At 45.6% G+C, this 18,993-nt stretch overlaps 1 protein-coding gene across 1 annotated transcript in view; it reads right to left on the bottom strand.

Moving 5' to 3' along the window:
- Positions 1–18,993, bottom strand: part of LOC149332228 (neprilysin-1-like) — a 55,721-nt gene that overhangs the window by 5,022 nt on the left and 31,706 nt on the right. Inside the window, exons 8-13 of the mRNA XM_089557484.1 lie at positions 16,514–16,654; positions 14,488–14,667; positions 10,789–10,950; positions 7,145–7,241; positions 3,501–3,809; positions 1,078–1,275 (exon numbers count right to left, since the gene is read on the bottom strand). Coding sequence (XP_089413610.1) covers positions 1,078–1,275; positions 3,501–3,809; positions 7,145–7,241; positions 10,789–10,950; positions 14,488–14,667; positions 16,514–16,654 — 1,087 coding nt within the window. The remainder of the gene's footprint in view (positions 1–1,077; positions 1,276–3,500; positions 3,810–7,144; positions 7,242–10,788; positions 10,951–14,487; positions 14,668–16,513; positions 16,655–18,993) is intronic.

Here is an 18,993-nt window from a genome sequence, read left to right as displayed (position 1 = left end):
TTACGGGATTGCACTTAAGTCTAATTAAGAGCGGGAAAGCGAGAGCCTTTTCCTTTGCTGTTTTCTCCCTTCATTTTTTTTTCTTTCGTTTTTTCCCTTTTTTATTTTTGTTTTCAGTTCACTGCAGCTACCCATACTGGAGCATTATGAAAGCAAAACGTACACATACTATATCGACGCCATGGCTATTCTGACGTCCGAGTGCTATATCGACGTCCATGGCTATTGCGACGTGTAATTGTGTTTTTGTCGTTTAATTAGCTAGCTACTGCACATCAACCAAATTTGTAATTTACCGAGATTTTTCACCCACTACCTAATGCAATCAAACTTTTTTTCATATATTATAACAGAACGACATTAACGCGCGGAAAAAATTTTTGATGACGCGTACACCCGACCAAATGTAACTGGCTGGGGTGTTGCATTGCTAAATGTACCTTGTAGAAAGGTTCTTTTCGGCTACACCGCTCGCACATTCACGCTGTAATTTGATGCGTGAGGTGGCATTTCGTGGTTACTTTTCGTTCATATAATGTTTGAGTGGAGTGCTTGCGTGTTTAGATCAGAATTATCAGAAATATTCATAGCCTGCCACTACGAAGAGCCGAAACAAGCGGAATACGCAGGAATTGTTCTGGTGGCGCATTTGCGCTTACTCTGGGTAAACGACTTGTCGGCCATGAAAGGAGTGGTAGTTTACCCAGAGGAGGAGGCCATATGGACTAGAACCAATGCTGTATATGCCGCTTGTTTTGGCTCTTCGTAGATGCGGACAATTCATAATTTTAATAATTTTATCCAGGCAGGCAAGTACTCCACTCCAATATCACGTGAAAAAAAAGAAGACCTCCAAATGCCACATCACGCGTCAAATTACAGCATGAATATGCTAGCGGTTTAGCCAAAAGCAACCTTTTACAAGGTGCATTTATCAATGCCACCCTCTAGACAGTTAAACATTTGGCCGGGTGTTCATAGCCGTATAATGCTCTCGCATTAATAAACCGGTCCACAAGCGAACGGATACAATCAGTATTTTAGTGCGCCGGAGGACAGATGTTCTTTGAAGCTTACTGTAGAATGCTTCCACAAGCGTTTCGTTGCTGTACTCGTCAGGATACGCCATCTGCAACAGCATGCCCTCGGCCTTCCGCAACACAATGGTCCGCACGGGATCCCGGATCCAAGGAGCCTTGCTGATTTTGTCCACCAAAGTCTCCATCAAGTCCATCACTACATGCCGGGCGGACGCCACCGCACTGCGGTCTATGACTGATGAACGTCATGTCCGTTGGGGAAGGCGTAGCGGTGACCGTAGGCCATCCGCAGTCATGCACCAAGCCAAGAAAAAAGCGCAGAACGCTTTTAGCTTTGTGCCATAAGCTGGGCTTTAGGGCATGTTTACGGCATGATCACGTATATTTATAAGAACGCAGGGCCCCAACCACAATTTCATCTTTTACTTACGTCACACTAAATACCCGTAGGAATTCAGGGACTACATACCTTCGATTTATTAAAAAACACGCCTGAAAAAGTTACCTAATTTTGAGCAGCAGCTCCAATAAGCGCCAATGTCATGCAATGCTATGCTACGCTATGCTATGCTATGCTATGCTATGCTATGCTATGCCGTGCTATGCTATGCTATGCTATGCTATGCTATGCTATGCTATGCTATGCTATGCCCTGCTATGCTATGCTGTGCAATTTCGATGGAGGAGGAATTCTAGAGGCCCGTGTACTGTGCGATGTCAGTGCACGTTAAAGAATCCCTGGTGGTCGAAATTTCCGGAGCCCTACACTACAGCGTCCCTCACAGCCTGAGTCGCTTTGGGACTTTAAACCCCCATAAACTATGTGCTATGGTATGCTATGCTATGCTATGCTAGGCTATGCTATGCTATGCTATGCTATGCTATGCTGTGCTGTGCTGTGCTGTGCTGTGCTGTGCTGTGCTATGCTATGCTATGCTATGCTATGCTATGCTATGCTATGCTATGCTATGCCGCGCTATGCTATGCCGTGCTATGCTGTGCTATGCCGTACTATGACGTGCTATGCTAAATTATGCTATGCTATGCTATGCTATGCTATGCTATGCTATGCTGAGCTATGCAATTTCTATGGAGGCGAAATTCTAGAGGCCCGTGTACTGTGCGATATCAGCGCACGTTAAAGAATCCCATGTGGACGAAATTTCCGGAGCCCTTCATTACGGCGTCCCGCTTAGCATGAGTCGCTTTGGGACGTTAAACCCCCATAAACCATAAACCATGTGCTATGCTATGCTATGTTATCCTATTCTATGCTATGCTATGCTATGCTATGCTATGCTATGCTATGCTATGCTATGCTATGCTATGCTTTGCTATGATATGCTATGCTACGCTATGCTATGCTTTGCTATGCTAGTACAAGCTCACTATACTGACTTCCTGAGGAACATCAGAAACGCTTCCTGAGGCGAACAAGTTTTAGCCACCCTTATGTGGTAGTAGCCTCCGCCCCCTACCCCTTGCTGCTTATGAATTAACCAGCCGCATTCAAATATATGATAAGGCAAGACATTGCCGTCCCCTTGGACCTATTATCCAGCTGTGCTGGTCGATTGACCCACATTCTCCATTGGTTAAAATCATCGTGAGTGCACATAACTGTCAAGTAAACAAGGCCGGTCCACACGCTCAAACTGCCAGGTAATAAAACTATAACAGCGGGAAAGGTGTGGCTTCATAGTACACTCTTTCGCCTGCTCCGCGATAGCATGAGTGAATTTTTGTTCTGTCTAATGAACACACCAAACACAAATTTATCTATTGCCGAAACGAACAGAGATGCAACTCCGCGGTGGTGCGAAGAAATCTTAAGTGACAGCATGCACAATCTCACTCATCTTTTTACCTTTACTTATAGCACTCTCAGATTTGTTCATGCTTGCAGTCTGTTTATCCTCCACGAATTTTTTCACGCGTCGATATAAAAAAAAACTGCGAGGTCACTTTGGCAACTAAAGTGTTGAGAAGCGAAAGCTGAGGACACTATGCCGTGGCGACTTCCGGTGGATGTGGCGTCATACCATTCCCGTGGCTATTTCGGTGCCCAAATTATACATCTTTCGGTGGTCTTAAGTGTTAATTGCGCTTAATTACGCATTTTTCCTCCTAATTTGACACAAATCCGACGTTTTTCCGACCATTCTGTGACAGTTTTCACTACGCCGTGACGACTTCCGGCGGATGGGACGTCACACGTTCCCGTGGCTATATCGACGTCCGCGCTATTTCGACGCAATTTCGAAATTTTTGCCTATAATTAATAACTAATTACTCTACAGTCATCAAACTTGGCTTCTATGTTCATTTTTTCTTCCTCTATCTGAATCAATCATTTGTTTTATTCTATCTTTTTTATTTCCCGAGTTAAACACGTCTGACACGCTTTGTTAACGGACGACATTAGGAGCCATTAAAGGCTTTCGCCTTAGTATTACTCACAGCTCTTCACATACTGGTGCGTGACGGCCATGGCCATTATATTAGAGACGAGTTCATAGCAGTAGTCGGCTATGAGGCCCTCGCCACTGCCCCATTCTTTCGCAGTCTGCGCTAATCTCGCGCCATGGGCTACCGGGAGAAGCCGGCGAAGCAGGGTCCAGCCCAACAGAATACGCGCGTCGTGGCGGGACATGCGAGAGCCGTCCATCAGCAGCCCGACGACTGCCGGCGCGTTATCCCACAGCATCACCGCATCCTCGGCCTTGAACGTCTTGCTCGTATATTGCAGGATCATCCAAATCCAGTGGGCTGGACAGAAAGCGCATATTTCCGCCGTTAGTTCGTTATCAAATGGGCGCTCCTCAGAGACCATCGAGTAGCGTTTTGTTGGCATTGAATACGGGTTAATATCTGCGATAACAACGTTGTTTGAACCATACGAATGATATTAGAGAGTTTTAGAACTGGGGGACCAAGCGGCTTGGGGCCGCAAGAGAATTGCCTAGTGCGCGTGCGCAGAACCCAAGCCAGTCTTGGGCTCTTGCGTTCGCGTTAACCCAAGACCCAAAAATCGAAAACTAGCGTGGGCCCCCAAGCCGTCTTGGGTCACCCTCGCCAGTGACGAGAAATCGAGAAATCACCGTACAGCAGTTGATCGCAGAGCAAACTTGATGTCCTTCGACTGATTTTTGCCATTTTACACAGGTGAAAGAAAGAAAGAAAGAAAGAAAGAAAGAGAGAAAGAAAGAGAGAAAGAAAGGAAGAAAGAAAGGAAGAAAGAAAGAAAGAAAGAAGGGAAGAAAGAAAGGAAGAAGGAAAGAAGGGAAGAAAGAAACAAAGAAAGAAAGAAGGAAAGAAAGAAGGAAAGAAAGAAAGAAGGAAAGAAAGAAAGAAAGAAGGAAGGAAGGAAAGAAAGGAAGAAAGAAAGGAAGAAAGAAAGGAAGAAAGAAAGGAAGAAAGAAAGAAATGAAGAAAGAAATAAAGAAAGAAAGAAAGAAAGGAAAGAAACAAATAAAGAAAGAAAGAAAGGAAAGAAACAAAGAAAGAAAGAAAGAAGGAAGGAAAGAAAGAAAGAAAGAGAGAAAGAGAGAAAGAGAGAGAGAGAAAGAAAGAAAGAAAGAAAGAAAGAAAGAAAGAAAGAAAGAAAGAAAGAAAGAAAGAAAGAAAGAAAGAAAGAAAGAAAGAAAGAAAGAAAGAAAGAAAGGAAGAAAGAAAGAAAGAAGGAAAGAAAGTATTTTATTTAGCATAAAACATGAAATACAGACACACAACTTCAGGGACCCAACAAAATTTGTTTAAGGGTCCCGAGTATTAAAGTGAATCACCAAACTCGCAGTATTAAACTTAACTCGCTGTATTACCTCGCAGTATTAACGTGAATCACCAAAAGAAAACTATTTAAGAGCACTTGGCTGCGATTGGCTTTGCTTGACTTAAAATTGTTTACTTAATTCGTAGTACTGACAAAACGATTACGTTTATGTGAATTTATTGCTGGCTCTTCTTGCTCAAAAATGCATTCTGTTCGTTTTCACTTTTCTTTTTTGTTGCTTTTAAGCACTTTTTATTTTCCCCACTGCGGCGTAACGAGCGCTCGACCCAGCGCTGTCTGCGTTTGACCCAATTCACAAACTCTGCTGTTCCTCTAAACCCACGAGCAACAACGCAACGCGGCTTGGGGACCCAAAGTTTTGAGTCCTCAATTCTAAAACTATCTATTAACTGCTGGATGCGTGAGCCCGCTTACCGCCGATGAGCACGCGCTGGTTGGTCCCGACGCTGCAGGCGCGAGCGCTTCGGACGGGCAACTGGCGCCATCTGGCGCCGTCTAGACGATTTGCGCATGCGCATTGGCTGCGGGCGGGCTCCCGGTACTCCAGCACCGGTAACGGCAACATGGTACATGGTACGCTAAAGGTGTCTATTAACTGCTGGATGCGTTAAGTTAATTGGAGGTAATACTTTGGACCGGAAGCTAGGCAAACATCGAGACGAATTGGTTTGCGCCGAATACTGGTCAATGCCTTCGATAACAGCGCTATTTGGATACAAAACAAGGATATTAACCGCTGGATGTGTCAAGTTAATTCCAGGTAATCTTTCGGACCGGAAGCGGGTGGAGTGGGTGAGGGAACAGACGCGGGTTAATTACATCCTAGTCGAAGTCAAGAGGAAGAAATGGGCTTGGGCAGGGCACGTAATGCGAAGACAAGATAACCGCTGGTCCTTAAGTAACGGAGTGGATTCCAATAGATGGCAAGCTTTGCAGGGAGCGGCAGAAAGTTAGCTGGGCGGACGAGATTAAGAAGTTTGCAGGGCTACGGTGGCCGCAGCTGGCAAAGGACAGGGTTAATTGGAGGAGCATTTGCTCTGCAGTGGACGTAGTCAGGTTGATGATGAACCTTTTGACACGAATTTAGAGCTTCTCTCATCTAGTGCATCAACACAGAGAAGTGAACCGTGGTCATATTAAATTAATTTAAACAGGTAGATAGGCTTTGCAAGGCTTAAACACATTCTTTGCTGGTTGTTAGCGTACTATTTCTACCAATGCATATATTACTTATTCAGTGAGCCGATCTGCGTACTTCGCATGTCTCTGGGCTGCATAATATTGTGTGGGCTGATGGGACTTACGTGGACTAATCGGGCTAAGGGTTGCAAATTTCAATGTGTTCAGCGGTAAGAATAAAATTTCGCAACTTTCAGCGTCGACAAACCTTGAGCATTGCTACTGGGTAGCCTTTAAGCGACTTTATAGCTGCTGGAAGGGGAAGTTGTTTTGCCTGGGTAGATGGACCATCACTGCATAAACACCAAACCTTCTGCTGTAAATATTGAAAGCCGTCTAGTACTGAAGCTTGGAGATAGTTTTGACTGTGTATTGTGGTATAATAAAGCAAAGAACACCTTTGGTAGGCTACCTTGTTTTTGTTGAATGACTAAAAAAAATGTGTATTGTGCTGCAGAAAAACCATCAGAATTAAAATAAATCATTCGTGTTTTCATACCTGCGGAAGACGATTGCTGTGATCATAAAGCGGGATGACAATCAGTAATAGCCATACGTTGAAATCAGAAAAGCTCCCAGTTGTAAACTGCTTTCATTTTTCTTCTCCTCTTGACAGTATGTGAACTGCCGCGCTCTCCGTCATGCGCTCACAAACAAGTTTTTAACAATCCAAGCCACCTCAGTCCTCGACTTCCTATCACCCCATCGAATTTTTGACGTACTATTTCAGATGCTCTTGGCCGAAGCTCTGTCACAGACTTTTTCGTTGACCCGAACAAATCTAAAGTGATCCTTGAATCAAACTTTTGCCGGACCTCTTCGTCTCTCTTATAGACACCACTTTATGCTAAGCCACTCTCTATTACCCTTTTTCTAGCTAATATACAGTGCAAAGCACTGACTCGCCAGCCAGCTCGGTTTAATAGTGGCCTAGCCTTCTCAAGTTGTAACAGTGCCAATAGTACTCTTTTTTTTCTGGTTTAATATTTTTTCCCCATTATCATAAAAAACGGTCTGCTCCAACAAGGCAAGGCAGTTTCAGCTCCTCAGGCAGTTTCAGCTTAGAACATAAACTGAAATTCCTTACCACGTAAAATATTAGCAAGCAGTTCGTATTAGAAGCCTAGCGCACCTTTTGAAATGACACCTTGCGTGAAGGTTCCAAGCTTCTCCACGGTCGTCCGGGTGGCCATGAACCTCTCCCGCCGGAGACTTTTTAAAAAATCACACTGCACCAAAGGAAACGGTAAAACACAAAAAATTGCTTCATACTTCCGCCAAGAGTCCTGCAGCATCACCACGTAGTTTTGAATGACTGACCACCTGATTAAAGGGGCCCTGAAACACTTTCCGAGAAGAACAAATCAACTCCCTCAATCACTGCATTGTGTTGTCATGAAAACTTGAGCCAAATAATACTCTTCTACATGCAGCAGACGACCCACCCTTATAAAAACGTCCTATAGACAGCCTGTGGATTTCTTATAGACTCTATTACCTTCCTATAGATATATTTTGTCTATTCATAGTCTATAGACTGTCTATAAACAGAATCCGACTAAAAGTGTATGGCCATAAATGCATAGATGGTCTATGTAGGGCTTGTCTATAGAGAGTCTATACACTTTATAGACAAAATTCTATGGACAGTCTATAGACTGTCTAAAGAAATTTGCAGGGTCACGCGCGAAAGTTAGCGAGCTCTTCTCGGCGACTTTTACATGTTCGCGCCCTCCTCCGTCGCTCGCATCTATGTATACAAGTTGAGGAGTGGCTATTGGTTAGATTCTTTCAGACGTCAGGCAGCTACCATTGCCGCAGCCAATAAGCCACATAGCTCCGGTGGGTCAGGAAGCTCCGCCCCTGGAGGTGGGGCCGGCGGAGGAACGCCGACTTTCCAGCGTGCAAAAAGTGACGAAAGAAGGAAAGGCACGAAGACACAGATATTAAAATTTTGACTGCTGATAAGTTAGCTTCTACAGAGCGCATTAAAAAATTCTACCTGGAGGATATTTGAGAAGCGGCGCGCTTTAACATCCCAGGCATATCGCAACGTTGTTAAGCCCCTTTCAGAGCTCCTTTAATATGGAGAAAAAATTGGCTGTGGTTTAGCTCTGGTTAAACCTGGAGTGACCCGAGAGCTCCGTCGAGCCGCCTACCTATACAGATGCGACACCTCTCCCCTTCTCCACTCCCCCCACCCCCCCCCCCCCCCGCCTCCACCTGACACGGCGCATGCGCACAGCAGTTGCAGCTCGGTTTCGCCGGTGCCCCGCGCCGCTGGCAGCAGCAGCCGCTCCAGACCACGTGACACACCGGCTCAAGGCCACGGCGCCGCCACGGAGCTCAAGGGGTGCCACGCTGAAGGCTCGAAGAGCTGGCGTAGTGTAGCTCTCGCTACAAAAGTATCAGCTTCGCTTTAGAAATAGCGAGCGCGGGAAGACGGCTTGCAGAGCTCTGCGCAAGGCAGATGACCGTGCGCCGTAACAGTAGGCCTGTCGCGCGCTGTCATCCTCAAATCCACTCGGAGCAAATTGCGAGGAAAGGTTCAGCCCTTATTCTTCTGTGGGAGGCCTGCGTACTGTTCCACTTCGTTGGTTTGAGAACTTTTTATTGCGTCACCGCTTTCTCAAGCTTGACCGATTTCAGCTGAGCACGGTGTTACTGGGGTGTTTTCACAATGCAGCTTAATCAACGTTTGGAGCACTAATGTTACCTGCCGCAGCATAGAGAAAGCTTGACTTCGTGCTTTCGCTAAATGGTTGGAGGAACGCTGACTTCGAATTTGAAGCTAATAATCCCATAGTGTGATAGACATTTTCCGGCAGGCATTACTCATATGGCAGGCAGGGGAGAGTTCAAAAGGCACCTGACCCGGGCCTCGGTGAAAATGTGCGATGATCCATTAGTTGCGAGGCACAGTCGGAGCTCCGCAAATGTCTCCTCTAATCAACAAACTAAAACTGCCGCAACCAAGACAATTCGCCACGCTTGCCACCGCCATGTCCTCTCCCAAGGTTACTTCTCTGGCACGCAGTGATAATTGGAGCATGAAAGAGAATATTCTTTTGGCATTTTCGCTGTCTCTGATGTAGCCCCGATAGAGTAAACCATGATCAGCGCAGGATTCGTACAAAAAGAAGAGCAAGAAGTAGACGGAGACGATGGAATAGACGGGTTTGTGTGGAAACTTCTGTTGTTATACACATATACGTCCTTATATATGATCAAACTGCTTCAAAATTTCTCTCAGCGGTAGTAGCACTACCATTCTCACCATTGAGAAGCTTGGTAGCTTCGTAGCTGTCTTATGTGCCAGAATATAATGCCAAAAAGCAGATCCTCTGGGCCGAGAACATGTAACGCGATGGCGTTAGAGGCCGCGTTACCCAGAAAACCCGAACTCGGTGTTGTCGGCGTTGTGAGCGAAAAATCACGGGCATGACTCTGGTAAGTAGTACCCAGAGAGCCACCTAGGAGCAGGTAGGCCACCTAAGTCACGCGACCTTGCTGCGTCATGACAACCTGGCCACCGTGGCAGGTGGAAGTTAAATTAAGGATTGGTCGCTCGGGAAGAGCACCTTGGACCGCACAATGCACACCCCTGGGAGAACCTGCCATCGCATGGTCGAGGCGCATCGCTTCACCCCTGCACCTGTGCGCAGGAGGGATATGAGGACTCCGAGGGATATATGAATGTTATGCACAGAATGGCCTCCTGCATATATGGGAAGCAATCCATCACGTCGTCGCGTCATACCCTTAAAGGGTCAGTCTACTCACCAAGATGAGTGTATAAATAATGGCATATTCTGGTAGTTGACACCGTATAACATCAATAACGAGGGGACTGCTCCCAGTTTAGGCAGGAATTTATATTTTATTTCGGCCTTAAAAGTCGCGTAAAAATGCATGGTGGCGACCCCAAACGTTCATTTTGTTCGTGCAGGTGGTAGCCTTTTTTGTAGAAGCATAAGTGAATATACTACGTACCGTTTTTATGCCCCAAAGTCAGAGAAACGTACGTTTTGCTCTAGTAAACTGTAGAAGGCGTGCCGCTCGCTTTTTCTGTAAATCACATGAATATTTATAGGTTCTACGCACGCTAAACGTAGACACATTCCCACTTTTAGTTCAGTGTATGCTAGCAGAGACGCAAAAGTAAACTCAGCCTATAGTGGCGCCGTCTGGTTGTCAGGACGGGAACCAAGGCTGTACACAAACCGACTTTCAACTTAAGCCTAGAAGCGGCAGAATCGTCACTCTAATTATTAAAACAAAGCAAACTAATCACTTATACGTTTTCTGATAGGCGAGATAAGACCAAGCGAAAGACCAGCGCCCCATTTATGGCCAGTGAACGCACTGAAAATGGCAGCAAAAACGAGAATTCAGTCCGAAGCGAGAGGTCCGGCTTCGACGGGCGCCGCCATGTTTGTCGCCGCGCGGCGGAAATCCAGATGGTTGCCAGATGAGACTACCATCTCAAACAGATGTGTCCCCACATGAATAAATTCTGTTTTAAAATGTTCTACCGCACTTCTTGGCACCACGCTTGGCTAAACGGTAATTTGAGTAAAGAGCTATCGGTTGCCGCAAAGAAAATATGGCCGATAAAATTCAGTAGACCTTTAAGGTGGACCTATAGTGTCCCTTAAAATTTTTACCCATCCTGTAAGTCCTCGTGGATTCCTATTAATGCTGATAAATTCCTATTATTGCTAATGCATGTATTTTCCTTGCACTTGGGATCAAATGAGATCGAGAAGAGTACGCACTGATTTGCTCGCTGGCGATGACGCTCTCGGTGACTCGCGTGGTGAGAAGGCTGCGGTCGTAATCGCTGAGGTATTGGTGGTACAGTTCCTCCGTATTGCTAGCTTTGCCCCGAGAGTACCTGTTCCGCAGCCAGGTTTCGTCCTCGTCGTTGATCCTCATCTGCGACGGGGAAGCGCGAATCCCGCGGGAGTTGAATACTTCTCGTATTTCTCACAATAACTACCGAGAGAAATAAGCTGCAAATACGACACGGAGGCACCGCCTCACAGAAATGATAATAGCGTTTACAGATCTGTGCGCAGCATGTGTGAAAAATCTCAACATTGTGTCTTAAATGACATAGAGGGGCTCTGAGCACGAACACTATGAAATTAATTTCCCTATCTCCGAACGCTGGATAGATCGAACCATGTCTTATCACCTTCATCTCATCGTTTATGTCTACGCTGCAGTACAAAGGTCTGTCGAACTAAACACAAAATAACCCTCTCTAGCGCCAGCAGCGACCGCCCTAACCCCACAAAGTTCCTAATATTATCCGCTCACCTGATCTTCACCGTCCCTTTGTACTGTTCGCAGTAAAAACATTTGTATTGACCGGAAATCAACTGATGCTCCCCCTTCTTCCCCCCCCCCCCCCCCGCCTTCCACACCAGGTGCTGACCCTAGTCCGGAAGCTTAGATGTCGCGGCCGCCGCCGCCACACGCTCTACCAGCCATTGCTGGGCCGTCAAGCCAGTGGACGTGGGGTCAGTCAGCAACTCTTCCCAGGATGTACTGGCGGATTTAGAAATGGCTGATAGGCTTAGCATTGTCGTACCACATAGCAGAGGGAAGGATGTTTTTTAGCAGGGGGTGGGGTGGCAGCGCAGTGGACCAATGGAAGGACGGATGTAGGAATACAACAGCGGAATAGAGTAAGTAAGTATTTGCCAAAAGTAACCGGGCAGCGGTGTATTGTTTTTTGGCCGCGTAGCGAAGCACTTGCGGCAGCCCTTAAAGGGGCCTAGAAACACAATCTTAGTCGACTGTTCTGCCTGTTGATCGCATACAGTGAGTTACAGTGGTGCTATTAGCGTCGGTAATACCACGTATATTCCGTTTTTTAATATTTTAATGTCCCCCCAAAAACAACTTCATGGCTTTGATGGTGTCCCTACACAGTGGCGGGTTTCAGCAGCGGATATGACATCACCTGGCGCGAGCTTGATGATTGGACAAACAGTAAATATACTGCAAATTGTGTGAATAAATAGAGACATTTTGTCACCTGTCGGTGTTTTATATTAGATCAACAAAAACAACTTGTTCGTCTTAGATAAAAGCTCTGCAAAGCAAGTAAAATAAAAATACACCACCAGGGGCTCTGGCATGGAAACGACGCTGCCAGTCTGAGCAAGAACGAGTTACAGAGAGCAGGCAACCATGGAGAGCAAACTTCCGCGACGTGCTCTGGCAGGCTGTTTTTATTGGTTGCGCCAGGTGCCGTCATTGGGAGAGCGAAATAGGAGTGGAAAGCCCCGCCAAAATCGAGTTGAGGGCAGCGTTTTCTTTGCTTGTATTTTTAAATTTCTTCATTGAATAACTCCCGTTCCTGTGCATCAATTCCTTAATTCTTTTTAAGCCAGCATCTGTGTGACATAAAGAATCCACCTGAAGTATTGCTGGTATCCCCCCAAGCAGTATTTCGCAGCCCCTTTAAGCTCTTATTCCGTGTAAAGTAAGGTGAACCCTTGCCCTCACGTTTCGACACCTTTCGGTTGCGGTAAGCGCTCCACTATATACGGTTGAGAAGCAAAAACCTGTTGCTCGGTTACTTTTGGCAAAGGGGGTACGAGCCTGTAGCTCTCGCCACACGGCCTCTTTTACGGATAAGGTTCGCGCCCCTGGTGCGCTTGTCTTATATTTGAATCCACTCCTAACCCTAAGGAACCATTGGCTACAGTCCCTTCGGATCATATGCCCGCACATACCCATTTCGTCGTCTTGATTTCATCTACTTTATATACTCGCGTTTTTTTTTCCGGGCCGAATCGGAATATACGATCTCATACCCTGTATACCTCTTAGAACATGAATAATGCCACGCATACGATACAGTGTCGAAACCTACTTCTGCAAACTGACCTGTCCTTCTGCTTCATCGAACTTTCGGAGCGAAACCCAAAGTTATTCCTCGACGCGATAACTGCCGTTCTGAATGCTTCGTTCTATGCACATGACATGACTGTGACCGCCTTCTTGGACTCGTCGCCGCCATTGAAGACAGCGGACACTTTTATACAATTAGGAGCCTATAACAGTGTGCATACGTTGTCTTTCTCCTGTTTTTCTTTCTTTGTAAAAAGGCATACATTTCACTTATCCCCTATGCAGTGTGGCTCCGTCTTGATATTACTGAAAGATAAAACGAAATGAGCTGTTGGGCTCTTGTGTTCCTATTAGGAATTAGTAAATTTCTCAATAAGGGGCAGTGGCTTAAAGGTGCACGGAAGAGGATTCTGAACTTGTCTTTTTGCCGCGGGAACTCGATCTACACGTTCCTAGCATTCTTAGAAACAGTGACTTATTGTGGCCGATTTCCCCAATTAAATCGAATTAACGTCCGGCTCCCGCCTTTTTTTTTTTTTTAATTCTCCCTCGTACGGTGGGCGGAGTCGACCAACACGTGGAGCGCCTTTCACCCAGTCCCGTGGAGGCTTTGCTTTCGCTTTATTTTGTTTTTTAGGTTTCCATGAATAAATAGTTTCATTCGCAGATAATATAGCCGCAAAATAAGCCCGAAGAAATAAAAATACGCGCGGACTATTTGCTACTACGGACTAGTACGTATTACTCCGCCGATGGCAGAGCGGCAAGCCGCCACGGGACTGGGTGAAAGGCGCTCCACGCGTTGGTCGACTCCGCCCACCGTACGAGGGAGAATTAAAAAAAAAAGGCGGGAGACAGACGTTAATACGATTTAATTAGAAAAATCGGCCACACAGGGCAATAAATCGCAGTTTCTAAGAAAGCTCGGAACGTGTAGATCGAGTTCCCGCGGCAAAAAGACAAGTTCAGATTCCTCTTCAGTGCACCTTTAAAGGTTCTATAATTTTTTTATGCCTTTCACCTGGCAGTTTTCCTGGAATATTATGCGAGACTGCACACAATGACTTGTGCAACATTTGAGGCGACAAGCATCGCGTATACTGGATGCAATCTACCTGTATAACATACTGTAAGGAAAACAAAACCGCAGAAGAAAATCAATGTATTCCCGCTCTTAGGTTCCTAATTGTTCTAAAGTGCCCCTTGCTCTTCGATGGCGATGAGCCCAAGGAGACGGTCACAGTCGTGTCAGCTGCATAGCACAAAACTTTCAGCTTCTCTGCGTCGTTCATTCTATCTCCAATTTGTTGATTCTCGCCTGGCGATTTTTGTGTGTCCTACTTTGCTTACAAAGCATTCATTACTTTCTCTTGCCTAACCATCGAAATGGCAATTTCCTTAACCTCAATATAATTAAAATTTCAATATTTTTTCGTTAATTACATTCATGTTACTTTCTTAAATGCTCCCAAAAATGTTTCTCCCAGGACTGCAATAATCGCTGCCATCAGTGCCTCCTCGTGCCATGCTTTACAACGGCTGCGCAATTTACAACGAGTGCGAAACATTGAAAGCACTGTTTTTGAATAGCAGAATGTCACCCACCTCCAAGATATGATAAGATATCTCCGGAGGGCTAAACAGCAAATCAAACTTGACGAAAACCGGTATGCCATATTCCAAGGACAGGCTGGCGACCCGGTCCAGGATGTCGAAGTCAGCGTCGTAAGACATGCCAGACAGGTCGAGGCCCAGGTGTGATACGATACGCTTTAACAAGTGCACCTGCAAGCAAGATAGGTAATACGCGCTCACACGGCCAGTTCCTGCCGAATGATATTTATGTACAGCCTACTTCAAAGGTTTAGAGCCCAGGGTGTCTGCTTCTAAGCCATGTAGCGATGTCCCTCTAGCATTCCTAGTAATCATATCTCCGTTGGAGGGGGACAGGGCCAGATATCTTACCTTCAGGAGATTCGGAACGCTGAATATGCATTACGAGCCACATGATGTGGCTCGGACCCAAATCCACTGCGCTCTAAACTTTTTCACAAAAGCTGTACGTAATGACACGAAGCGCCACTGAATGTAGCGCTAATGAGAACGGGAACGCGCAGCATAGACGTACTGAGGCTAACGACAAAATTGCGTGTGCGTGAGGACGGCGGCGGATTTCGCATACTGAAACAAAAAATATTTTCCGCTGTGACGTCATAGCCGCTGTAACTGGAACACGATATATTTCAAACAGATTTGGGCTGGTTAGTCGGTAGGAGGTAGCTAGCACAAAAGGGTTCTCGCACAGCTCCCATCGCCACCGTTCGATCACGTCCCACGTGAGACTCGTGAGCAACACAGGAGCACCATAGCAACATAGCAACATGAGCAACATAGGATGTACTACGTCCGCCAGCATGAACAACAGTGGCATTGGTGAACCCACTCATGATTAGGTTACACGCGACATCGATACCCCCGAAATTAGAACACTGGACAGCCACCACCGGAGATCAGTGGGTAGAGCACCCGACGCTAATTTTAGAGGTTGGGGGTCCGGATTCCACCGGCAGCATGCGGTAGTTTTTTCTTCTGCTTTCTAATCCATTATCCTTCAGCCATAAAATTAAGCACACTGTAATTGCACCACAAATTAAAAGAAGAAACTAGAAATATTTCCCTATGCATTCATGTGTAACGTCCAAATAATGTATTTGGCTTTATCACAGTAACTAAAAGAGAACGACGAAAAGCTACAAAATATACAAGTTAAACGATGGTGTCTACTTCTCGCTCTTTCCTTCAAATGGCTTTAGGAAAAGGTGAACCGCATCTGCGTTTTCCATTTTTCATTTAGTTATATATAGCAGCCATGAAGTACAGAAGTTCCTGCGCTCAGTCGTGTCCACATATCGCCTTTTCGTCATTTTCGTTTACCAGTAACTGTGTCTCACCGCGTCCCTTCCAACCAACAAACAAAGCTGCCTTCCTCAATACAGTCGAAGTAAGTTTTCTGCATCAAGGTTTTTGACATACCTTTTCATCATACTCTACCGCGTGGCGTATTGTGATGCACAACACTCTAGCTGGCATAGTCTACAGCGCAACTTTACGACGCTGGCAGAGCCAAGAGATACTCAGCGGATCTGTAGCATCATTGTCTGTCTGCACGGACTAGCCATCGGGAGTTTCGTGACAATGAAGTTAAGTAATGTTTTGTGTAGCGTTTACTGAAGAATTACGCGTACTACTTCGTGTGTCCGTGATAGGTCTTGTTTCTATTAAGCGATCTTTTATCGTAATGACAAAAACCTAGAGAAAGAAAACAGACCTTCGTATAGAGCACCAACTACGTCGTAAAAGAAATGGAAGCCTCGCTTTGTGGTTGTCACAACAACGATGAATATTTTGTCGGGGCAAAAGTTTGTCTACTTACACAAACACTTGGAGAGAAGTTCATCAGAGCTTTTCGGCATAGCGAAACCATATACGGCTACCCCTCGTCACCATTGCGCATGCATTGTTAGTAACAGGCGCTAGAGGTACACTGGCGGTAGCGGTTGGTGCTCTACAATAACATATTATTGATGATCGATCACTGCTAACCACTGCGCCCATAAGCAAAGGTCCAAACCTCGGAGTTCGTTGGACTTGATGCCAGGCGGTTACACGCTTGGAACAAGGCGGCAGCCTTTTCCGCCGCTGACTGCCCGCTGGGAGGGATGTCCATATCGAAGAGCATTTTCTTGGCAGTTCGCTTTGTGTAGTCCGCGATCTGACAGGATGGAAAAGAAGGAAAGATTAAAAGCTGTTGAACCTGGGCGAGCTAGTCTGAAGGCGCACAATTATATGATAACGTCAAAAGTTTGCCCTTGTCTTGGCCAATAATCCTTTCTGTTCCCACTTGTAATTTTGATTCAAGAAAGATACTATCTCGCCTAAATTGTGCAGGCGCCAAGAAAAGCAGCTCTTCAGTTTTCCAAAGGAAAACAGCAATACTTTCATTTTTACTTGTATGTACAAAACTTCTTACACGTGCAAAAACCGTGAGGAGATCCTAATATTAAAACAGAAACCATAAAACCATATTTTGCTTCGAAGATGAGCATAACGCATTAAATTCCAAACGAATTCCGCAGGTGGCAAAATGTGCAGGCAAGAAACCTGACCTCGACGTCCTACCATGCTCCCCGTTCTGAGTAATATTTTTTTTTGCGTTCGCTAGTTGCCAAAGAAAACGTTGCTAATTTCGCCTCAAACAAGAAAAATGAACTATTAGGTAAAGAACACTGTGAGATGAAAGGAGGAACCAAATGCCACATGTGCGCAATCTGTACAATTGTCTGCCAAACACCTTAAAAGCTTAAGAGTTGTCTTTCTGAACAGCTTGCGACCGGCAGCGATTTGTGACCGAGGAGTGGCTTTCTGTCATCACCGTTCACGCTAGGAAGCACGACCAACGGATTCCTTTCCCGTTGGAGCTTCTGCACGAAAATTGTCGGCGTTGACGTTGCCAGCAAATAATAGCGCGCTGTGTCCTTTAAGTAACCCAAGGCTGCTCATTATGTGGAAAGCATCACGTTTCTTGGAACACACATAAACCCTTTATTTACCCGCGGTACAGTGGCATTCTACGCTGGCTATACCATATTAAAAGGTTTTACCACTTCGTTTAAACAGTCTAATCGTAATGAGCTTACTCGCATCTACGTTATTGTTCGCTGCTACATCCAACTTTTAGAAATTAATTTAATAGTTCTCTAAATTATATGCTTAAAAGGTGTGTCTTATAAAACAAGCTTGCCCTCGGAAGATTAAGAGAGCACGTTGTTAGGCGAGTCGGTCGTTCATTACCACACAGCCAACTGCGCAGACGCAAACAAGGACGCGAAGGGTACACAGCAAGCGCAGTTGTGTTACTTTCAAATCCTTGTTTGTGTGCGCACAGTTGACTATCTGATAATACCCGGACGCTCTACCGTTCCCAACAAACTTGTTTCCTTGTTTTAGACCTTTCAGAAGTCTAACACTCCTAGAACCTTCAAACACCTACCAGGTTGCTCCTTAGGTATTTTGCATGTAAAGCTACGTTTGCATGTCTCACGATATTCGGACCGTTTGTCATCGATGCACTTTTCTCTGTGTCTGTCAGAGTTGTATTTAAGGAACACGTGGCGACTACCCAATAATCGAGTGCTTCTCAAAAATTTCCCTTCCCTGCAAGATGATGCCACACCAGAACTTTGTAACTACTAATCTGAGCGCAGACAAGAACACAATTTTAATTATCATCATCGTGTCACTGATTAAGTTACAGAGCTCAGAAAAGAACTCATTCGGAAATGGGCCTCCACAATTGCTCAGAGACTACATTATTCACCTCCTGAGCCCCAGGACGCACGATCGAATCCCTCTGAGCGGCGACTGTATTTTGACGAAGGCAGAGTGAAAAAAACTCTTATGTGCTCTGCGATGAAGTGCACTTTAAAGAACCCTCGGCGGTCTAGATTAATCAGGAGCCACCCTCAACGACGCCTCTCATTACCCGTGTGCAGATTTATGACGTTAATCCGCATGTACAGGCGGGAAAAAAAGTTTCCGGACAGCGTGCTCCGTAAACGAAGCCGATAGCTCTTGTATTAGCCTCCGACTGGAGACCACATTTGTGGAGGTGAAATAACAGGATTTTGACTTTCACCTCCGCCAGTGTGGTCTCTAGCCGGCGGCTAGTATTATTGGCATCGGAGCACGTGGTCAAGAGACTTTTGTTCCCGACTGCACAACACCATGCGTTTTAAGGCGAAAGCTTTTAATGGCGCATACTGTCGTCCGTCCGATAACAAAGCGTGCCACACGCGTTTTACTCAGGAACTAAAAAAGACCGAGAAAACCAATGGTTGCTTCAGATAGACGAGGAAAAAATTAACCTAGAAGCCAAGTTTGATGACTGTAGATTAATTAGTTAATTATAGGCAAAAAAAGGTCGAAATTGCGACGAAATAGCGCGGACGTCGATATAGCCACGGGAACGATGTGACGTCACATCCACCGTAAGTCGTCACGGCATAGTGAAAATTGTCACAGAACTGTCGGGAAAACGTCGAAGTTTTGTCA

Source organism: Amblyomma mixtum, chromosome 8 (assembly GCF_055824585.1).
Source record: "Amblyomma mixtum isolate Tamu chromosome 8, ASM5582458v1, whole genome shotgun sequence".
Classification (NCBI taxonomy): domain Eukaryota; kingdom Metazoa; phylum Arthropoda; class Arachnida; order Ixodida; family Ixodidae; genus Amblyomma; species Amblyomma mixtum.
This window is presented reverse-complemented; position numbering and strand designations above follow the sequence as displayed.